This window comes from Dipodomys spectabilis, unplaced genomic scaffold, assembly GCF_019054845.1.
Source record: "Dipodomys spectabilis isolate Male_0828 unplaced genomic scaffold, ASM1905484v1 ptg000175l, whole genome shotgun sequence".
Classification (NCBI taxonomy): domain Eukaryota; kingdom Metazoa; phylum Chordata; class Mammalia; order Rodentia; family Heteromyidae; genus Dipodomys; species Dipodomys spectabilis.
In genome coordinates, this window is record NW_024870852.1 from 20,519,900 (window position 1) to 20,542,673 (window position 22,774).

General features: G+C 49.3%; 1 protein-coding gene across 2 annotated transcripts; it reads left to right on the forward strand.

Annotated features, from left to right (window-relative positions):
• The first annotated feature begins 10,703 nt into the window (after nucleotides 1-10,703).
• Nucleotides 10,704-22,493, forward strand: Cd40 (CD40 molecule). Of its 2 annotated transcripts, none has more exons than XM_042694688.1 (9): nucleotides 10,704-10,781; nucleotides 14,101-14,179; nucleotides 14,486-14,611; nucleotides 14,930-15,076; nucleotides 15,407-15,500; nucleotides 17,869-17,930; nucleotides 19,120-19,218; nucleotides 19,305-19,333; nucleotides 19,844-22,493. In XM_042694688.1, exons 1-9 carry the CDS (start codon nucleotides 10,740-10,742, stop codon nucleotides 20,000-20,002), a joined length of 837 nt encoding a protein of 278 aa, XP_042550622.1. In that variant the 5' UTR covers nucleotides 10,704-10,739; the 3' UTR covers nucleotides 20,003-22,493. The 2 variants fall into 2 exon arrangements, with proteins under 2 accessions (XP_042550622.1, XP_042550623.1); XM_042694689.1 differs by having other exon boundaries at nucleotides 10,715-10,781; nucleotides 19,120-19,206.
• The last annotated feature ends 281 nt before the right edge of the window (nucleotides 22,494-22,774 follow it).

Consider the following 22,774-nt stretch of genomic DNA (forward strand, 5'->3'; position numbering starts at 1 on the left):
TAAGTGTCTATCATTATAGAATAAAGAAATTATCTTGTGTTTATGCTATTCAGATGACCAGATCAAGTTGATTAATGCCCCTTTCGTTTGAAATTCTCCAAAGATCTATTTTGTAATTTTTTTTTGGGGGGGGGGTCCAGTCGTGGGCCTGAACAATGGGCCTGGGCGCTGTCCCTCAGCTCTTCAGCTCAAGGCTAGCACTCTACCACTTGAGCCACAGTGCCACTTCCAGCTTTTTTCTTTTTGCTTATGTGGTGCTGAGGAATCGAACCCAGGGCCTCAGGCATGCAAGGCAAGCACTCTACCACTGAGCCACCTTCCCAGCCCTCTATTTTGTAATTTGTCTCTGTGTTGTGGTAGATGAATAGAATTTCAGCAAGTAATCACACAGAGACAGAATGATAGTATCAAAGTGCAACACAGGTCAGCAAGTTGGTGCTTGCTGGAGATTTTCAGGAGATTCTGATTCTGTGAATCCTAGGCAGAACTGGAGAAAATGTATTTTGCTGTTGCTGCTTGTTTTGTTTGAGATGGGATCTTGCTATGTGGCCCAGACTAGCTTCCAACTGACCATCTTTCTGCCTCTGCCTTCTGAGTGCTAGAAATATGAGCTACCATGAGAATCTTATTTTTTTTTCCAAAAGAGCTCTCAAAGGTTTGCAAACCACTGGACTGGGTAATTAAAATTGCAGAGATAACATAGCAAGAAGCTATTTCCCAGGTGTCGCTAACTTTCAGAGCCCTTCACAGGCACTAAAGCTGAAGATGTTAAGTCTCCCTTGTACAGTTCATACCTGGGGAACTGGCCAGGTAGGAAGAGCCTGAATCTGAAGGATGAGTGTTTCAGATTCAACATCAGTTGGCTGTGTGTCTCCTCACACAGCGCCAGGGCCTTTCTGTGATCTATCTACATCCCTAGTTTGGGCTTCGTAGCAGTCATTCTCCTTACTGGGAACCCCAGCATGCTGAGAGAAGAGACATTACCTAAAGGAACCAGCCCAAATCATGGTGTTGGTGATGATTTAGGTTGATCTTGGTGTAAGGTGAATTATCCAAGAAGCCACATTTTGATCGATGGAATTTTGGAGTCTTTATTACACAATTAGCAGGCTTCACGCAGCCAGTTGTTACAAAGGCTTGCAGCCCCCAAATACACATCATACGGTTAGGAAACAGGCCAGAGAGGAAAGAAAGAACAAAAACAATACCAACAAACCAATTCAGCCCCAATGGAGAGCTGAGTTGGTACACCATGATGACCGGAGATGAGCCAGGAGACAGAGAGAGGCAGTATGGCTACGGATATAGTTGGCTTCCTTTGTGACACTGTCATATTTCATGCATTTACAGGTCTGTTTTTTTTCCTGAGAAGGGTCCATAGAATTCTCTAGACAACCAGAAGAATCCACCTCACATAAAACATTTAACCTGCCGCGTGCCGGTGGCTCATGCCTGTAATTCTAGCTACTCAGGAGGCTGAGATCTGAGGATTGAGGTTCAAAGCCAGCCCGGACAGGAAAAGCCTGAGACTCTCACCTCCAATTAACCACCAGAAAACTGGAAGTGGTACTGTAGCTCAAGTGGTAGAGCATTAGCCCCGAGCTGAAGAGCTCAGGAACAGTGCCCAGGCCTAGAGTTCAAGCCCCATGACTACCACCAACCACCACAACAATCACAACCAACATTTAACCTGCTCTAAAGCAATAGTCGATGGTTAGGGCAAGAGGCCCTCTCAGCCCATATGAAGGGGTGAATACTTTTTTTTTTTTTTTGAGTCAGGCAAATGGATGAGAACTGTATATCCTTAATCCTCCCGGTATCCTAAAGCACAGGTACTGTTTGCCCACTTTATATATAAGAACATTGAGGTTCCCAAGGCCACAGAGATGTGCATTTGTAGCAACTTTCATTTTTATTGTGGGTAGGGACTACTACTAAGGCTTGAATTCTGCTACTAAGGCTTGAATTTGGGGCTTGGGCACTGTCCCTTAGCTTTTTTGCTCAAGGCTGGCATACTACCTCTTGAACTACAACTCCACTTCCAGCTTTTTGCTGGTTAATTGGAAATAAGAGTCTCATAGACTTTCTTTCCTGGGCTGGCTTTGAAGCATGAGCCTCAGATTTCAGCCTTCGGTAACTAGTGACCTAAGGCTCTAGCACCTGGCCAGAATCCTTGTTCTTAATGAGTTCAGTGGCTTGCTTCCTTTAGAAAGGCACTACCCTAAGCCGGGCGCTGGTGGCTCACGCCTGTAATCCTAGCTACTCAGGAGGCTGAGATCTGAGGATTGCGGTTCAAAGCCAGCCCGGGCAGGAGAGACCGTGAGACTCCTATCTCCAATAAACCACCAGAAAACTGGAAGTGGCGCTGTAGCTCAAGTGGTAGAGCGCTCGCCTTGAGCTGAAGAGCTGAGGGACAACGCCCAGGCCCAGAGTTCAAGCCCCATGACCGACAGAAAAAAAAAAAAAAAAAAAAAAAAAAGAAAGGCACTACCCTGCAAGGTAAGTGCCTTCCCTCCATCCCACAGATGAAGAAGCTGAGATTCAGTTTCCCTATTGTTAAGTGACATAGGATCCAAAGTCTACCCATGTATTCCACTGCATCGTACAGAGTTAATACAAGGTACCATGGAAATATATTCTGGGAGAGCCAATGGTTGATCATATATATGATTCAGGCAACTGTTTCTGGGTTACCCATTGGGATGAGATGGCTCAGAAAAAGAATGACTACACTTACTGCATTTGCTGTGAAGTTAGAAAAGGATGCAGGGTGCATCCTCGTGGATATGAGACACATGCTAGCATTTGGGAAGCTCCATTAGCCCCCATTGTCTAGACTAGAGAGTCAAAAGTAGGAAGCAGAAGATAAAAGAATTCATAAGTAGGAAGTTGTGGGGGGGGGGCTCACACTGAAACAGAACCATTATTTTAAAACCATTACTGATGAACTTGGTAAGGATCAAAGTAGTCTTGTGACCTGTAAATCTAATGAACCAAAAATGAGGTAATGGTATGTTTTATAACTATGGAGGATCTGAGAAGCTTGGAATTATCTCAGCGTGAATACTATAAGGGAAGAAGGGAACAATGGAAGCCATCTGGAGAAAGATCTTTATTCAGCTGTATTTATAGCAGGTACTCACCTTGTCTTTCAGCTCAGGGATTACAAAGGAACTTGTTTCACCTTGCTGGGTGTGTGAAAATACAACGGTTGTCATCATCCCTGCTGCTTCCTTCTGTGGAACCTAGCCACATACAAAGGAAGAGGAGGCAGGGAACTGGCAGGAAGGGGGTGAATAGCTCAGGCTGAGTGAGGAGATAGGAGGCGAGAGAGAATAGGGGAAGAAGAAAAGATTCTTTTTGCCGTTGCCCATCTCCCTATCTCTAGCCCTGAGCTGTGCAATAGCTTCATGTGGCTCTTTGTACTTATTAAAAGTAAGGATAAACACAATTCCACACCTTCAGTTGCTCTAGCCACATTCCACTGTTCACCAGGCACATGTAAGCTAGCTAATGGCTGCCATATTGGATGGTATACATATGGAATGTTTCCATTATCCCAGCATTTGACAGCACTGAAAAACATAGAATCCATCAATATGTCTGAGAGTGCTCAAAGTACAGGCTGACAGGAAGCCCCTGGCCTGTGGGAGACAGAGCAAGAGAGTCTTCTGAAATGGGGCAGTAGAGTCCCAGGTGCTTATGTAAGAATAAGTGGACTACCTGTATTCTCTAGAAACCAGTTTTTCTAGTATCAGTGATTATCATTTTTTTTCATTAGACATCATGATGAGAAAATGACATAATTTAGTCCTTCCAATATCCATGTAAGCTCTTAGACAGGTTTCACAGAGGAACAACCAGAGGTTAGGAGCATGTTCAAGGTCACACAGCTGGTGGCACAAGGTTTTATTTTATTTTATTTTATTTTGCTTATGTGGTGCTGGGGAATCAAACCCAGGGCCTCATGCATGCAAGGCAAGCACTCTACCACTGAGCCACCTTCCCAGCCCCGGCACAAGGTTTTAGACCCAAGCCTCTGATGCTAGAGGTCACATTTTTACCTACCAGGTCACCTCTGACAGCTAGTTCCCCATCTGCAAATCAATCAAGGGGTTTTAGCTGCAGTCTCCCCGAAAGAGAAACAGAGACAAAGACTTGAGTACAAGTAATTTGTGGGGAGGTAACCCCAGGAAGACACAAAAGGGAGCATGGGGAAGTGAAACAAAGGAAGTCCTCACCGGGAAGGCTAGGGAGCAAGTCACACTGGGAGTAACTGCAGCATCATCTTGACTGGGGAGAGGGTACAGAACACACCTCCTAGCCACCACACCCAGGGACAGGGGAATTGGGGCATTTACCCACCAACTCCTTCTTTGTCACTGGGAGAAAGAAGGCTGCTTCCAGGGATGGTACTCTGGCACTCCTGGCCTGGCTCTACCAAGGTCTAAACATGCTCTTGAAACAATAAAAGATCACAGGGGCTCAAAAATAGGGAACTAAATGCTGAATACAGACAGCCTGAGGGTAAGGTGCTAACAGGGTGCTATACAAGGAATAGGACAAAGTGCTTTTCTGTTTTAACAAACTAGGAAAAGCATGTTTATGCACTGGCTACAGCTGAATGAAGAGATGTCAAACTCTGCTCTTGATCATAATTCCCAGTGTTTTCTCCATTGTTTCACTGAAAGAACATACTTCTCGTGGGTCTTTTTTTGCGGTTTGACATATTTATTTGTATTTTTTTAATTTTAATTTTTGGTGGTACTAGGGTCTGAACTCAGGGCCTCATGCTTAATCAGGCAGATGCACTATGGCTGAGCCATGCCTCCAGCTGTGTTTTGTTTGATCTTTCCTTTGAGACAGGGTCTTATTATGAAGCCTAGGTTGGTATGGAACTTACTAATGTAGTAAAAGCTGACCTTGAACTCTCAATCCTCCTGCCTCAGCCTCCCAACTGCTGGGATTACAGGCATTCTTGGCTAGGAGTAGTAACCTATCAGACTTTTTTTGGCTTTTGAGGCTCTTTCCCCCTATAAGTGGGTCTCCTTTAGGTATGGGACTTGGTATGTGCCTAGGTTTAAGCAGGAAGAAGGGAAAGAAGAAAAATGCCATCTTTGGTAGAAAGGGACACTCAGTGGAAGCAATCTGGAGGAACTCTGCAGGGCAAGTGGGCTGTTTTAACTTCTCAGAAAGCCCTGACTAAGGAAGCCAAAAAGATACAGATGGCAGCCAGCTTGTGGGAGATAAACCAAATGCAGGACCTCTGAAGTCTTTGAACCTTGGAAGAATGCTGCTCACGTTCTGAGTCAGTGAGAGACTGTGTTCACTATCTGTTGCATGTCATTACCCAAAACTTAGCAGATTGAAACAGGACACATCCATGATCTCAGCATTTAGGAAGGACAGGAATCCCGAAGCAGCTTGTCTGGGTGGTGCTTGTTGAGGAATCTCACATGAGGTTGTAATCAAGGTTCTGGCTGGGTCTGAAGTCACATGGGGCTCGCCTAGGAAGAGTGGGTACACTTCAAGGTCTCCTAAGTGGCTGATAGCTGGCAGCTTCAGTTCCTGTCACACGGACTTCTTCATTTGCATCCTATGTATCTTTATGACAGCTGTAAGAAGCTGGGTGAACGAGGAGCAGGAAGACTCTGGTTTTTAATACCTGAACTCAGAGTGACCGATGGTAACTCCTGCAGGCTTCTGTGGTTTTACAGACCAACCCTGGTACAAGTAGGGAAGGGACTAAGGAGGAGGTAGGGATCATGGGAGAGTGTGTGTGTGTGTGTGTGTGTGTGTGTGTGTGTGTGTGTGTGTGTGTGTGTGTGTGTGTGAAAACTGTCTTGGAGGCCAGCTAGCACAGAGATGGTTGTCAGAACTTTTTTCTGGCTGTCTTGTCTATGTCTTACCTCCTGAAGTCCTGGCCTGAGTTTCACTCTTTAGCCTCCATGAACTGCCCAATGCCCTTCCAATAATATTCTCGTCCATTTAAATTCACAAGCTTTGTTTTTTTTTTCAGCGAGGGCAGGGCAGCTTTTTTCTAGGAGGTAGTCAGGGGAAGACCTCCCGGAGGACATGTCATTTGCCCCATACCTGACTGGGGTGGAAGAGAATGAATGAAGAGTTGCAAAGGGGCACACAAAGCTTGGCGGTATAAGCTGGCGGTGGTTGAATGCTGGAGGTAGCAGAGGAGTGGACAGTGGAGGGAGAGGTTAGAGGGAAGGCCAGTCATGGAGGACTCTGAAGTGCAGTAAGGAGTTGGGTTCTCTCTCTTGCAACTCAAGCCATCTCAGAATCATGCGTGGGAAACAGAATCAGTCAAGTCAATGTATAGTGTGTGTGTGTGTGTGTGTGTGTATGTGTGTGTGTGTACATGCATGCTCATGCATGTGTGAATATGCCAGTATTGGGGCTTGCACTTAAGGCCTACATGCCATCCTTTAGTTTTTGCTCAATGGTGGCTTTCTATCACTTGAGCCAAAGCTCCACTTCTTGCTCTTAACTGGTCAATTGGAAATAAAGAGTCTCATGGACTTTCTTTGCCCAGGCTTTAAATCACAATCCTTAGATCTCAGCCTGCTAAGTAGCTAGGATTGCAGGCCTGAGCTACTGACACCTGGCTTAGTAAGCAGTTTTAGCCAGACTACAACAAAGAAATTCTAAACTTTGTCAAACTTACCCATGTGTTTGGTTGACTCGGGTTTTCCAAATTTCTGGTTGGGTTCTTTCTTAAGTTTCTTTAGTTCCTTTTGATAAATCCCAACCCACCTCTGCTGAGCTAAAGGGAAATATTTTTTGTTCACAGTTAAGCCTGGGAATCCCAGCTGGAGATCCTGGTCATCTGGGAGGAAAGGACAGCAGCCCAGGACAGTGGGGGGAGGCACACAGGCAGGTCCTGGCAGGCCCCTTCATGATCACTGTTGTATAGTTCTGCACTCACTCTGAAAACATGCCTGGGCTCTGGGCAGGCACCAGGACAACACTATTCCTTCCATAAATTAAGTGAGATGCGAGGAGTGGCCAGTCCAAAAGTTATAGAGCAAATGCTGCCTGTTACTTAGGAACTGTCAATAAGGACCACAGCTAAAGCCAAGAGGCCCTGGTATCTTGTTTTCCATCTCACCAGATCTTCTCCCTCCAGAGTTTTCTAAAGGAGGCAGAATAGGCCCTACCTCAGCTAGCCAAGACCTGATTTCAACCTGGGGATGGGGAAGTCTTTGATTTATTAAGAAGTATGGGGGGAGGCCATTCCCTTTCCTCCCAATTGAAGAGGTGTGGAGTGGGCCCTGAAGGAATCCTCACAGAGCTTGAGAGTGACTACAAGAAAGGGGTCTGGAACATGGGTCCCCACATAGTCTACTCAGCAGTGTACTGTGCCTATCTGAGCAGGGGAGGAGAAAGGAGGAGGGAAGAGGGGGATGTCTTGGAGCAGCGAGGATGCATGTGCAATGTGGGTCAAGTGGACACTATAGTCATTAGTCAGGCTGCAACACATTTCTGACGTTCTGCCTATGCAGACTGACCCACCAGTGACAGGGCCCAGGGGATGGGCTGGCAAGGCAGGAGGAATCAGGCCTGAGCTGATGGCCTTTGCGGTAGGACAGTCCCATAAAAATCATTCATGCAGCCCCATGAGAAGCCACAAGTGAATACTTGCCACTCCATTCGAGAAAGGGCATGGGGAGGGGGAGACAGAAAGGAAGAAAGAACATTCTTGAGGGACAGGGTCATTTGCCTTTTCCTTCTCCCTGCCCCCATGTTCACAAAAGAGGATGTACGTAGTACAGTGAGTCTTTAACCATCAACCAGGCCTCTCTCCCTCTCCCCTGCTTTTGACTCCTAGAACACAGACCCTGCGTGAAGCCAATCCTTAGATGAATAGGGGAGAAGAGAAAATGAGATTTAAATTGAGTTTGAGAATAAAGTTTGGAAGGATGGAGGTTTAACAACAGAAAGTGATCCAAAAGTAATGCAATCTGCCAAGATGTCATTAAGGGATGGAAAAAGGAAATTCAACACAGCATGACTGAAGGCAGGGATTAGGAGGAAAAGCCTCATTATTATGCCCCACGGAGTTGAGTCACTTCAATACACTGGTTCCACAAATAAACAGAATAATTGAAGTACAGTGTGGTGGAACTGGAGACTTCCTCTGGTGAGCAGCCATAGGGGTTTAGAGAGAGCCTAGGAATACACATCCCATTTGCCTGCTGGAGAGGAGTTCCCATGGGAGGGGTATCTGATCCAAGCCTTGCAGGATGAGGTATAAGGAGATGGGCTGGTCAGTTAGAGGTGATGGCATGGTATATATCTAGGGAGTAGGGCTGGGTAGAGATGCAGACCAGGAAGCCTAGCACTGTGTCATTCTGTGGGCTTAAGTCTGAGGATGCTACCAACCACTTCAATCTAGTGGGGAGGGGGAACATATTGGTTTGCATATTAGCTTGGACCCTTAGTTGCCAGATTCTGGCAATACTGTAGATATTTTTTTTGTTGGTTGTGGGGCTTGAACTCTCGGCCTGGGCGCTGTCCCTCAGCTCTTCAGCTCAAGGCAAACACTCTACCACTTGAGCCACAGCACCACTTCTGATTTTCTGAGTGGTTTATTGGAAATAAGAGTCTCACAGTCTTTTCAGCCAGGGCTGGCTTTGAACCACGATTCTCAGATCTCAGCCTCCTGAGTAGCTAGGATAATAGGCGTGAGCCACCAGCGCCTGGCCCTGCTGTAGATAAGCATGCTCTTCACTTGCCTGTTTCCTCTGTGATGTCCAAATATTGGCTCCTTTGCTCTATTTGTATTGCTAATTCCATCAGGGATCCTTGTTTGGTGGGACTCTTGACTACTGCCACCCCCTCCCCCACCTCATCTCCTTACTGTCTTCCTTCCTTACACTTCTCAGCCCAACAGGATTTTGTGTTTTCCTAGGCCTTGCTGCCAGGCTGTATCCTGGGGGGAAGTGTAAGGACGGAAATATCTTCCCTTTATCTTCTCTGGTCTGCACCCCATGGGGCAAACCGAAGGCTACTATTTATTCTTTCACACATTAATTTAAGATGCTTTAATTGCTGCTATGATATGTTTTATATAATATAATTAATGTTTTAATTCTGTGTACTTGCTTCCCCCGGCAGTTTTGTGAAGGGCCCAATTTTGGAATCAAGCAAATAAGGAATAAGTAATAGCTGAAGTGATTATAGTAATGCCCTCTCCCAAAGGGATGAAAAATGTGCTATTGGTTTTTTTTTTCTTCAAAGGAAAAGATGTTTTAATTTTCTCTTCATCTTGGGCATATCTGGGTGGCTTTACCAAGGGCCTCTGGGTGCTGATTTAGGTGCTTCTGGGTCTTTTACTCTCTGACCACCATCCTCTCTATCCAAGGGGCCACTGACATTGACATCTGGATTGAGACCACCATCTCACATCCTTTTTGTGATGAAGGCTATTATTGAATCCACTCAGTTCCTTACTGAATGAGTGAGGCTTCTGAGGCCGCATGAGAAATGATGTCTTGAATTAAGATGAAAGATGATGTCCTGAATTGGGACAGTCCTAGAGGTGACAGAAGATGGGGGCTGGAATCCACAAGAGCTGCCAACACAGCCTTTGCAGCAAAGGTCCCAAGGAGGGGGTTCTTTCCTTGGGAACTTTCTCTTCTCCCATCCTTCCTGGTCTGTGCAGACTGGCCTCTTGACTTGGCCTAGAAGTTCAGGATCATCAATCATCCCAAGTGTTTCTAGTTTGAGGCTCCTGCGGGCTCAGTGCATCCATGGCAGAGCCAGGACCAGAACCCATAGGATCTGTGCTGCACTGGTTGGAGAATGCTTTGGGCTTGAGCCGGCAATCCTAGCTACTCAGGAGGCTGAGAGCTGAGGACTGCAGTTTGAAACCAGCTGGGCAGTGAAGTCCCCGAGACACTCATTTTCGACTCGTCACCAGAAAGCCCGAAGTGGAGCTGTGGCTCAAGCGGTAGAACACCAGTGAAAAAGCTCAGGGACAGCGCCCAGGCGCAGGGTTAAGCAACCAGTACAGGAATTGTTTGGGAGTCACAGGGGACAGGGAGTCACAGGGGACAGGGACTCTGTCCGAGTCTGCTGACGTTTTCTAAGGGCTCTTCCAAGGTCAATAAGTGCCTGTCCACCCCAGGTCGGAAGCCGGGATGGACAGGGATGCATGGAAGGGTGGACGGGGAGGCCGGGAGTTGCGTCCTCAAGAGGGGACTTCCTTTGCAAGAGAACACAACTAAGCTGGGACAGAGGTTTCCTAGAAACGCCTCCCCGCCCGCCCTCCAAGCTGCGGCCTTCCCGTCTTCTGGGGTGGCGGCGGGGACTTCCTCGGGCCCGATTATCCCGGCCAGGGCGCTTTCGGTTCTGCAGGAATTCCCGGAGGCGGGGAACACCAAGGCGCGGGGGAGGGGGGGTGTCCCCGGGGTGGCTCCCCGGTACCCACCGGACCCCTCTCCCCCTCCCCCCCCCGAGAGGTCGGCCGTCCACTTGACCTTTGCAGGGACGAAGCCCCGGGGCCAGCCGGGCGGAGCGCGTCCCCAAATTCCCCCGGGAGAATGAGATTCCCGGGAACGACCCCGGGAAAATCCCTGAGCGGCGAGTACTTGGGGGCCGGCCGGGATTGGGCCCCGCAAGCCACGCCCCTTTCCTGGGCGGGGCCGCGGGCTGGGCTCCAGGGCTACTAGAGGCCCCGCCCCGGCCGCCTCTCCCGCCCGCCGCCCCGGCCGCTCCCCGCTATGCTGCTGCTCGGCGTCCTCTGGGGCTGCTTGCTGACAGCGGTGAGTAGTTTCTGTCCCGACCCAGAGAGCGGCTGAGATTTGAGAGTAGGGCCTGGGAGGGAAGGAGAAGCAAGACTTCGGGGAGGAGAGCGTCCCAGCTGCTTTCTGGGGGTAGGGGAGTCTGGAGGGTGTGTGGGGAGCTGGGCAAAGGCCGCCCCCCCCCCCAGGATGCAGGTTTAAGACGAGATGGGCAGCCCCTCTTCTCTGCCTTGGGCCGTCCACAGAGAGTCCTTGGGGAGGGCCCTGCCGGTGGGACAGTGGAGGTTATGCAGCCCCCACCTTGGTGCCATCAGCACCAGGCTGGGGTCTGGGGCAGCCTCGGGGGCTGCGCAGAGACACTGGAAGTGGTTTCAGAGGGCAGGGAGGGAGGCTGGCCAAGGGAAGGGGCTGGTCTGCCTCGTTTCCTGTTCCTTTCCAGTCCCTCTCCCCCTGTGGACAGAGGCCAGGCTCTCCTGGTTATCGTTTCCTTGCCAGCTGGGGCTGCCTGTTCCAGGGCACTTGAGAACAAGGAATGGTTGCAGACACTCCGATACTTTATTTTATTTTTTAGTTTGAGTAGGAAAGGTGATTTTCACACCTGTTCTCCTCCTCAAACCAAGGAGGAAATCTCCAAGGTTATGCCTCTGTCTCTCCAATTTAAGATGACTTAGGGAACTCTTGGGACTCCAGAAAGTTTTGGTTAAGAGATCTGCAGGGGTCTTTCCGAGCACCAGAATGGTTGGGGTCCAACCAAGCATGTCTCCGGGATTTTTTAGAAGCCCACATTTGACTCACTTTTGGCTCAAATGTATTTTTTGTAGTTCCTCATTCTGAGGGCTGGGAATCCCCCATGTACCTGGCTTCTCATCCCAGCCCCCAGATCCCCCTCTCCCCCACTGCTTTCAGGGACTAGGGCCTGGACAGAAATGACCCTTGGTCTTTGGTGTTGGAATTTGGTAGTGAGCAAAGTGAGTGAGGAAATTGCTTTAGTCCCAAACTTTCATTTTCACTCCAGGTAGTGGCTCTCTGGGAGAAGGGAGGCAGGAAGAAGGTGGAGCTGGAGAGAAGCAGCAAAGGGCTTTGTGGGAGGAGGTGTGGTGAAGGGTGGTCAGGGCTCCTTCAGAGCAGAGTCTGAGCTCATCCCTTCCAATTTAGGCTGCAGGTAGAGCCCAGATTGCTGTGATAACAGTAACAGGTGCTGTTTATCCAGGTGTTCCTTGTATGTCAGACTGAGCGAAATACTACATCTATTCTCTGACTTATCTGATTTCTCCCAATGTCTTCATACAGGGTAGCAACCTGGGGCTCAGGAAGGGAAGTTGCATTATCCAAGGCCTCCTAGCTAGGTAGTGGTCAGCCTGACTGAACCGCCATCTGTCTGATTCCTGACTCTTCCTGTCACGTGACAAGAGTCCTGCTCCTGAGGCCTTTTGTAACCGTGAGACAGCTGTGAGGAGTGGAAACTGACAGACTGCCTGGGAACTTGCTGTTTTTCTCATGTGATCAAAGGATTTGATTGCTCTGAGGGTGGCTTGGCAAGTTCTGGTTCAGAGGGTGGTACCTTGGGATGCCCCTTCCAGGCAGCCTTTCCTCTGTGAGGTAAGATGCATTTCATGGAGTAATTTGCTCAGAAACCTAAGTTGAATGAGAGCTACCAATTAGCTACATTCTCAGCGGTCAGCCAGTTAGCCAGGGAGCTGAGTATTCTAGCAGATATTCATGTAGATGTGAGTCAAACTGTGAATGAGCCCATACTTCGGCTAGAGGCGATGCCAGGCCTATCAGCAGGGCACGTGTTATTGCTCCCACCTTAAAGATAAGGAAGTGAAGATCAGAGACACAAATTAGTGTGTGTTAGAAAGTTTGGAACCTGAAGTCTGATTCTCTGCTTTTTTTCTTGACTGTTCTCAGAGTGTAGGATGATCTTAGACAGACATGGATATAGAACTAAAACACAAACTCATTGTGTAGTTCTAAAAATCCTCCTCACTGTGTGTCTGTTTGTGTTTGTGTGTGCTGATCCTGGGGCTTGAACTCAGGGCCTGGGTGCTATCTCTTAGCTGTTTCTCTCAAAGCTGGTACCCTCTACCACACCCCCACTTCTGGCTTTTTGCTTGTTAATTGGAGACAAGAGTCTCAACAGATTTTCCTGCCCAGGCAGGCTTCAAACCTCCATTCTTAGATCTTAGCCTCCTTAGTTGCTAGGATTACAGGCATGAGCCATGGGCACCCAGCTCCTTTTCCTTTTTTTTTGTAAAGTCTGGAGCTATAATATAGTTAATGCCTCTCAAAGGTTCGGGAATCGAGAGTAGACTGAGGTAGAGGGCTGGCTTTCAGCCAGCAGAGCAACCAACTGAGGTTTAATGTCAATGTTTTGTTTCTGCTGGGTTTATTTTTAGTTTCCTTTTATTCATGGGAAGTGATACTAGCAAAGATATAAGGTTTTCATTTAAAAGAAATGCAATTAAATTAGCAAGACGCAATTAATAGCATGGTTGCTACCAGATGTCACTGATGTGATGTCTACAAGAAGTTGATGGATTAAAGAGGGTATGTTAAGACTTTTAGTTTCTGTTTCTGTTCCTGGGGATCTCTGGGCACTAGATTCATCCTCTCTAGTGCTTAGTGTCATTATCTGTAAAAGGAAGGATTTAGGGTTCATCTTTTCTAGCCTCTCAATCTTAGCATTTTATTTTTATTTATTTTTTGGTCCGGTCGTGGGGCCTGAACTCTGGGCCTGGGCGCTGTCCCTCAGCTCTTCAGCTCAAGGCTAGCACTCTACCACTTGAGCCACTTCCGGCTTTTCTTTTTTTGCTTATGTGGTGCTGAGGAATCGAACCCAGGGCCTCATGCATGCAAGGCAAGCACTCTACCACTGAGCCACCTTCCCAGCCCCAGTCTTAGCATTTTATAAGGGAGGGTCTGACTGAACTGATGATGTGGAGATGGAGACGTGCTTGGAGAGGGAAGGAAGAAGAATGAGGTGGAACTGAAACCAGCTAGCGTTCAGGGTCCTGGGTAGGTATGAAAGACTCCTGGTCCTACTGGATCTTTGGCAAGAGGAGACTCAGGAGTTCAGCAGCTCTGTTTGTTTAGAGACTCCAGTGCTATGGCTTTTGTAAAATACCAGAATGATCCTCTGGACTCTTTCATAATCAGATTTTTTTGACAGTTTAGATAAAAACAAACATACTCAGTGCTCTGTGGGGCTCCATTTTTAGCTTTTTGGATTTCTGCAACAGTGACAGCAGCTGTCCTAGCTGACTTTCAGCCTTCCTGCCAAGGAGCCCCCACAGCAGAGACTTCAAGATCCTTACCAGTCGCACAATTGTGTTTCCAGGTGTATGCAGAACTGACCACCGCATGCAGAGAAAATCAGTACCCACTGAACAATCAGTGCTGTGATTTGTGCCCGCCAGGTGAGATGCCAACCCTCTAGTCCCACAGTGGGATCCTTGGTTTGCTGGCAGAGGAAGACCCACTGTGAACTGAAGTCAGAAATAACCCATTCCCCCCCCCCAACTCTGCCCAGCTGTCAGAATGTTCTAGGCTCCCTCTCTGCCAGGTAAACCTCTGCCTTCTCTCCTCTGGGGGTCCTATCTCTTCCATCTTCCCCAACCAGATCACAAAGAGTCTGAGACATTCATCTTTGAGCCCCTCTGCTCTCAATGGAGAATCGGATTCCCTGAGTGGCCAGAGATGCCATAATTCCTGATGTTTTCCAGGAAAGAAGTTGGTGAATGAATGTACCGAGTTCGCCCAGACAGATTGCCTGCAGTGCGGCAGAGGTGAATTCTCAGATACCTGGAACAGAGAGACCCGCTGCCACCAGCACAGATACTGCGACTCCAGTACGTGAGCTGCTGGGGAGGGCAACCGGGGAGGAGCTGATGATGGTTCAGCTAATATTCCTGAGCACACAGCCACTCAGATCATAGTAGCCAGACTGCTCTGATTGGTCAATTGGAGTTTGGCTTGACTGATTTCTTTTATTTATTTATTTATTTTTGCTATACTAGAGATTGAACCCAGGGCCTAGCACTTGCTAGGCAGGACTTTCTCTTAAATAAGTTGTTATCTGTACTTGCAAAGGGTCTAAGGCATCGTTAGAGCTAGTCAAGTCTAGTCCAGCAAGTGGGTTCCCATCCTTGCTTCTCCTCTCTACTCAGATCTAGGGCTCCAGTTCCTGAGGAAGGGCACAGCGGAGACAGATGCAGTCTGTACCTGTGAGAAGGGCCTGCACTGTCTGGGCCGTGCTTGCGAGAGCTGTGAGCTGCACACGCTGTGTGGCCCTGGCTTTGGAGTCAAGCAGATTGGTAAGTGGCCCATCTGGGAATCAGCTCTAGGAGTGGGAGATGAGAGCCAGCGGATCTTGCCCAAAGGCAGTCTGGGCAGTTGGCACAGTTGGCATGTAGCCTCAGAGGTGGAGGGGCTGGAGGCTCCTTCCTGCTAGTGTGAGCAGAGGATGGGATCTTCAGTCTTCTGCCTCCGGCCAAGGGTTTGTGCCTGCAGAGAAGATGGGAGAAGTGCTGCTGAGCTGCAGCTTTGAGGGCGCCTGGAGCTCCAGGCAGCTAGCTCTTCCTGTCCTGCCTGTCCACTGATCCCTGAGAGCTAGCTACACATGTGCTCTCCTACCCCATCCCCAGCTACAAAGATGACTGACACAGTCTGTGAACCCTGCCCTGTCGGCTTCTTCTCGAATGACTCATCTGCTTCTGAAAAGTGTCGACCCTGGACAAGGTACAAGGACTGGCTCCAAAGTGGTGGTGGGTCCTACCTTAATCTCTCCAGCTACCTGCCCTTCCATCCCTGTTCCTCCGTGGTGCACACACTCACCCACTGGTCACTCTGCAGAGTGACCTTGTGTTTGATCTTTCCTCATGTTGCTCTTGTCTGCTCTTACTGTAGTTGACATTGCCAATCTCCCATTCTTAAAGTTGCTGTTCTCAGGGTGGCATGATTACCCTCCTACCCCTGCTTCCATTCCTCAGTCTTCCACTTCCTTCAGACTTCCTGACTGGTTTTCTGGGGCATCTGTGGTCACATTTCCCCAGCATGGTCCCCGTCCATCTCCTCAGTCCCAGGTACCCTACCACTGAGCCACACTGAGCCACACATGGAGACACGTTTAGTTATTTTTCAGATAGAGTCTTGTGCTTCTTCCAACCCATCCAGCCTCATATTATGATCCCTCTACTGACAACTCCCTCATAGTTAAGATTATAGTCACTACCACATGACTGTGTGTGTGTGTGTGTGTGTGTGTGTGTGTGTGTGTGTGTGTGTGTGTGTGTGTGTGTGTGTGTGTGTGTGTGTGTGTGTGTGTGTGTGTGTGTGTGTGTGTGTGTGTGTGTATGCTTGCCCTGGGGCTTGAATTCAGGGTCTGGCTGCTGTCCCTGAGCTTTTGTGCTCAAGGCTAGTGCTCTATTCATTGAGCCAAAAGTCTAATTCTGGATTTTTTGGTGATGAATTGGAGATAAGAGTCTCATGAACTTTCTTGCCCCCATGACTTTGAATCACGATCCTCAGATCTTTGCCTCCGGAGTAGCTAGGATTACAGGTGTGAGCTACCAGCACTTGGCTATGACTCTTACTAACTACAAGACAGGCCATGCTGTCTTGAACCAGGATCCTTCTATCTCTGCCTCCTGAGTAGCTTGAATTACAAGTGTGAACCATCATACCTGGTTTGAGATACAGCTTTTTCTTTTCTTCTTCTGATCCATCCCTTATACCTGGAACAGTGCCTTACATAGTAAGTGCTTAGTCAGTCTTTACCTGGTGACTGGAGACTCCTATAGTAGAGTCTGATCCATGTACACTGACCCCCAGTTCTGCTGGTGGCAACCATCACCCCTCTGAGCCTTGGCATCCTTATCTAGAAGAGAGATGAAGCCTTTCACAAGGCTTGAAGATGAAGACATATACAAGTGTTTTGTTAGCTGGGTGCTGTGGCTCACACCTGTAATCCTGGTTACTCAGGAGGCAGAAGAAGATTATGGTTTGAAACCAGCCCAGGCAGAAAAGTCCATGAGACTCTTATCTTCAATTAACCACTGAAAAGCTAGAAGTGGAACTGTGGCTCAAGTGGTAGAATGCTAGCCTTGAGCAAAAAAAGCCAAGCAAGAGCACAAGGTCCTGAGTTCAAGCACCACCACCGGCACACACACACACACACACACACTCTCACACACTCATTTTATAAACTAAATGCTCTTACACAATGCTGACCTCTGTGCTTTCACAGAGGTCCTCTTTATCTCTCACCCTTAACGGTTTTTCCTTTGCCACGAACGTCTCTGTCCCCTCCCCCACTCTTTAGGGTCCCACATTTCTTGTGGCGGCTCCTAGCTGGGCATTGTACAATTTCACCTTCCTTGAGCTTGCTGGCCAGTTGATCCCTCACTAGTTGGGTCATCTGGCTGAATATCAGTGTCTAGTTTCCCATAGATTCTCAGTGCTACCTGCATGCCAGCCACCTGCCTTCCCTCTGCACACACTGCCCCACTTAGCTGCGGTGCACTGCTGCTCCTCCCTTGACATCCTGTGGGACTCTGTACACAGCTTTTCATATAGAAATCTTCCCAGAAGACCCTTAAACTAACTCATCTTGACTGGCACCGGTTTTGCTCCCCGTGGGACATTTCCAGCTGTGGCCACAGCTGGGCGTCTTTCAGTTGTCATGCCTGGGGAGGAGGAGGCCAGGAATATATCCTGCAATGCTTCCCCCTCTCCCGAACTATCTGCTGTTGCTGTCCTGCCTTAAATAGAGCTCATGACCCTCCCCTCCCCGTCAGCCTTTGCAGACAGGAACTTCAGCCCGCCTTATGAAGCTGGTGTTCATTATCCACTCTCCTATTTACTACTCTTTAAGATGCACAATGACCTTTCCTTTACACTTATGACTTCCTGACATTTCCTTAATAACCAGTGAGGGATGCTGCCTGAAATGCACGCGAGCTCAGTGGGCCTGGACCTGCTCATTAACTGCCTCTCCCTTATGGTTGGAAGCCCTACTGTTTCTTTTTATGTGTGTGCATGTGTATGCATGTGCGTGTGTGCACATGTGCACATGCACCCACACGTGTGCATGTGTGTCTTTGCACAGCTGTGAAGCCAAAGACCTGGTGGTGCTGCAGCAAGGAACGAAGCACTCTGATGTTATCTGTGGTGAGTCTGGGAGAAGGGAGACTGAGGCACACAGAGACTGAGGGGAGGTGTCGTTGAAATGGGAAGAGGAAGCGAGTCGAGGGGAGGGCATTCCAGCCCTGCCACTTATCTTGAGAGCTAGGGCAAGTCACATCTGTTGGGAGCTTCATTTCTTCATCTATGAAGTGGGATGAGCGCAGCGTCTCCTGAAGCTTGGCGCAGATATCTGGTGAGGGTTCTTACCACTTCGAGGCCCTCCGTGCCTGCCACCTGCCACCATCCTGTAGCTAGTAGAAGGTTGTGACATTGTTCCCTGGGAGCCTCAGTTTTGATTTGAGAACGCGGAAGATTGGCACAGATCACAAACTCCTATTAACTACAGGGACCCAGACAGGTCCTTTAGTGAGTAGGAAAGATCATGGGTGAGAAAGCATGTTCTCTTCGCTTTTTTGCAAGATGGACTTTCCTCTTTGCAGGGCTGGGACTAGGGTAAGGAGGCAGTTGGGACATGACATTTAATATAGTGCCATAGAAATGCAATAACCAAGATTTTGAAGCAATGTTAAAAAAAACTCATAAAGAAGTAAAAAAAATCATAATGAACAACAGAATTTGAAATAAATAAAGACAGGATCTGACCTTGCATTTGCAGGACTCTGCCCCATTCACTTCATTCTAATCTGATTCTAATAAAATTTTATTTTAAGAAAGCGGGGTGGGGGGGGGCCCTTGTGCACCTGTGGGGCCATTGTTTATTGCTTGAACAGAAGAAATACTCTCCTCTCCCCCTTGATGGTTCTGTAACAAATGGAGCAGAGCAGGCATAAATCTTGCTGTCCTCAACGTCAGAGTGGAGAATGTTGGGAAGTGGGCAGGTCAGCCACTGCTGCTCAGTACTAGCTGTGGATGCTAGCTTCTCCCAAAATGGTCTTTCCTAAGGGTAAGGGACTAATGTCTAATATGAATCTTCCTATTCCCCCATCTAAGAATATTGGTAGCTTCCTCAATGCATTAAAAACTGGTGTCAGCCGATATGGACCTGCCCAAGGGCCAGATGACGTAGATGACATAGGGACACGGATGATGTAGATGGTGTAGGGAGATGGGGTAGATGAGCTCATTCCCTGGAGGGCTTACCAGGTGGCCAAGGGACCACAGTGGAGGAGGGAACAGTTGTGGGTAGATCATGCTCAAGTCCCCATTTCCCCAGGTCCCCAGTCTCGGAGCAGAACCCTGGTGGCGATCCCTGTCGTGATCGGCATCCTGTGCGCTGTCTTCGTGGCGTCTGTCTATATCAGTGAGTCTTCAGGTGGGAAGAGGATGTGGAGGGAGAAGGATGTACTATGGAGGCCGATCCGGCCTTCCCAATGCCCTATCTCTTCCTTTCTCCCCTAGGAAAGGAAGCTAAGAAGCGGAAGGCTAAGGTAGGTCAGCTCTGGTGCCCTGGGCAGGGTTTTGGCAATCTGGGAAGATAGATTCTTTGTCTGGAAAGCAGGAGGATTGGTTCAGGGTCTGTCCCTGTGGCCAGTGGGATGGCAGCAGAACTGGCTCCTGGGTTCCCATGGTCTGTCCCCATGGTCCAGCCTGGGCTCCCTCAGTGCACTCACATACCTCCCCACCGAGCTAACCTTGGCACCGTTGGCCATGTCTAGCACTGGCACTTCTTTATCCTCTCCCTGGATTTTGCCATGGTGGTGGTGGTGTGTGTGGGGTTACCTTGGATCTTGAATCTTGGTCCAATGTGGGAGGCCAGAGAAGCTTATCCGCTGGCTCCCACTCTAGAAGCTTCCTCTTAGCAGCCAGCAGGGGGCAGGAAGCACCCAAGGCACCTCCTTACCATTTAGGGGAGGGGATCCACTTCCCAGGTGTGGGCTGCGTGGCCCTGGGGCACCGCTGGCCTGTGGCTGGGCTAAGCTCACTCCCTGGCTCCCCAGGCCCTCCATCCTCAGAACATATGTCAGGACCCCGTGGAGATGGAGGACATCTCTGGCCACAACCCCGCAGCCCCGGTGCAGGAGACCATGCACGGCTGCCAGCCCGTTACCCAGGAGGATGGCAAAGAAAGCCGCATCTCAGTGCAGGAGAGGCGGTGAGGCTGCGTCTGCGTGGGATGGGGCGTTCGCACGGGTGCCGCCCCTGTGGCTGGAGAGCTGGGAGCTGCTGCGAGCTGACTGCCTGAAGACAAGGGGTGGGCACTGGCGTAGCCACGCCTTCTCTGCCGGAACCCCTCAGGTTTGAGAAGCCCCAGCACAGACACAGACCACAGATCACCTTCTAGAACTTTCCTGCCTCTCCTGGAGCCATCCAGACTCTACACTTGCTTTTTGAAGGTGGAGGAATACAGGGTGTGTGTGGGGCACCAAGTAGCACCCATGACACCTTCCGACCCAGCCCAGCTGGTCAGTACTCAGAGACAGATCTTGATGCAGCAGCGCGTGGGAGGCTGGAAGTCAGGGACGGGCCCAACTCACTGCCAAAAAGGCAGGTTGTCGGTACAGAAACTTTAAAACACCATGTATACACTATATTAGAGTATATGTAGTGTATGACAGTGTATGCAATATAGCGTGGTATATGTACACTGCTGCATAGTTATGTAAGGATATCTGTGGGTATAGGTATGATACAATATATATATATATATGTATATATAATTTATGGAGGCAAAATAACAAAAATAACCATTTATGTAGGCTCTGGAAAGACGCACTGAAAACTTAAAACTCGAGAGTGGTAATGTCTGGGCCAAGGGAGGCATAGCTTTCCCATAATGCTTCATTGTTTTTTTTTTTTCCAAAGGAGAGTAAATTGGCATAATGCATATGTAATTAAAAAATCATCAAACAAAAAAAATCATCAAACATGTAGAAAGAAAACCAGGGGTGGACATGCTAGGTGACATGAGCTGTTTAATTTGCTGTCAGCCTCTCAGAATGAGGGCATTTTCTGAGATAAAGCATGTCCTCCGGCTGCTGCCCCTTAGGGCAGTTCCAAGTGTGCTCACATTTGGTATCAGCTTTGTTTAAAAAAAAAAATTCTCCCACTTGACTCCAGTCCTCGCAGACAGCCTTCCCAGGCAGACGGGGTCTGCATCTCTGCTTCTTTTTACAGAGGGAGAAAACATGGGGAGATGGGGGTGGGGCAGGGGGCATGCCTGTAGCTCATTCCAGTGACTAGCTACTCAGGAGGCTGAGATCTGAGGACCAGGATCCGAAGGCAACCAGAGCAGGAAAGTCCATGTGACTTTTATCCTCACCTGACCTCTCTAAAACCAGAAGTGAAGCTGCAGCACAAGTGGTAGAACACTTGCTTGGAGTGAAAAAGCTGAGGGACAGCACCCAGGCCTTGAGTTCAAGCCCCAGGACCTGCACTGACCCTCTGGAATCTCTGTGTCTAGCTCCTTACAGGGAGAGGCTGGGACTTCCAATGCCTTCTGACCTCCCCTCTGCTCCCTTTCCCCGCCCCCAGCAGCATCCCAGGATAAAAATAAACCGCCCTGTTCTCTTTTCCTATTGTGCCAACTGAGCCTAGTCAGGAGGAGCAGCAGATGGAGTGGGAGCAGAGGGGAGGGGAGGAGGGCCGGAGGACAAGGGGGTGGAGGGAGAGCCAATCAAAGTGCCATCCAAAGGCCAGACACAAAGACCGAGAGTGGCCGGTGTTAACCCAGGGATCCCAGCCTTTCCCAGTGAGAAGCTGCTTTGGATTTCTCCCCAAGCCCTGTGAACTGGAGGCTAGGGGTGAGGAGCACTTGCCCCAGTGGTGGCTATAAGGGCAGCTAGGAGCCAAGAGACGGGCACCCGCTTGGCAGGCTTCCCAGAAGCGTTCTGAGGACCATTTGGAGGCACCAGGTGGAAGCCTGTAGTGCAGAAAGTGGAGCAAGGTGGAGGCGTGGGGAGGGGGAATGTTGGGGCCTCATCTCCCTCTGCCACCTAGATCCCAGGCAAGTGGAGCTCAGGCCTGTGTGGTGGAGAGAGGCACCAGACCCTCGTCTGCCCAAGTCCCAGGCTCCTCTTCTGTGAGATTGTAGATCTTCTGATCATGGCTACCTGGGAAACGGTGGCCAGCCTCGTGGCCAGTGTGGTTGGTCCTGTGTTTCCTCCTAAGTCAGAGGTGCTTGGTTGGCCTGAAGCAGCAGCAGAACCACCTGTTAGGGGACAGCTTGCTGGGCCTCACTGCCAGTGCATTGGCTCAGCAAGTCTGGGACAGGGATCAAGAATGTGCACTTCTAGCAAGTTCCCCGAGTGTGACTGAAGCTGCTGTCCAGGGATCACACTTTGAGCTTCCATGTGGCTGCTTAAGCAGCTAATAATGTCTGCTGCTGGCCTTGGATGGCTGGGCTTGGAGCTGCCCTGGTTTGAAAGGTGTGCTTGGTGAGCGTGTAGGCCTGGTATGTGCCTGGGAGACTGAGTTCCTGGGAGCACGCTCTCAGTCAACCTGGGGTGCAGGATGAACACCCCATGCTCCGTGTCCTTTGGAGGGAAAAGTCGAGGGGGGTGGGGAATGCGTTCTGGGCCCCATGCAGCCATAGGTTATATACTATTACCTTTCTATATTTGCTTTACTAATAAATTTTCCTGTTTTCTACCTCCCTGTGTCCTCTACTTCCTTTTTACGATATCATAATGAGCGCGGTACTCAAGGGTAGGTAGAGGCCTCCTTCTTGGAGCATGGGAGGGATGAACCCAAAGCCTACCCCTGCCACAGCGGACCTTCTGCCCTGATTTATCTCCACGGCCACTTCCTGGATTCAACTCGCCAGTCCACAACCCATCTCCAGTTCCCATCTTTTCCTCTCTCTGCAGTCCCTCTTCTTCCGGTTTCTGGGAGAAATTTCCCCTTGGGTTTTGCAGAACCTGTGTCCAAGA

Excerpts from the sequence above, each read along its gene's own strand:
- Cd40 (XM_042694688.1), top strand. The coding sequence starts at position 10,740 with ATGCTGCTGCTCGGCGTCCTCTGGGGCTGCTTGCTGACAGCG. Across the intron at positions 15,501-17,868 it reads AAGTGTCGACCCTGGACAAG|CTGTGAAGCCAAAGACCTGG; the intron begins GTACAAGGACTG and ends GTCTTTGCACAG. Across the intron at positions 19,334-19,843 it reads CTAAGAAGCGGAAGGCTAAG|GCCCTCCATCCTCAGAACAT; the intron begins GTAGGTCAGCTC and ends CTGGCTCCCCAG.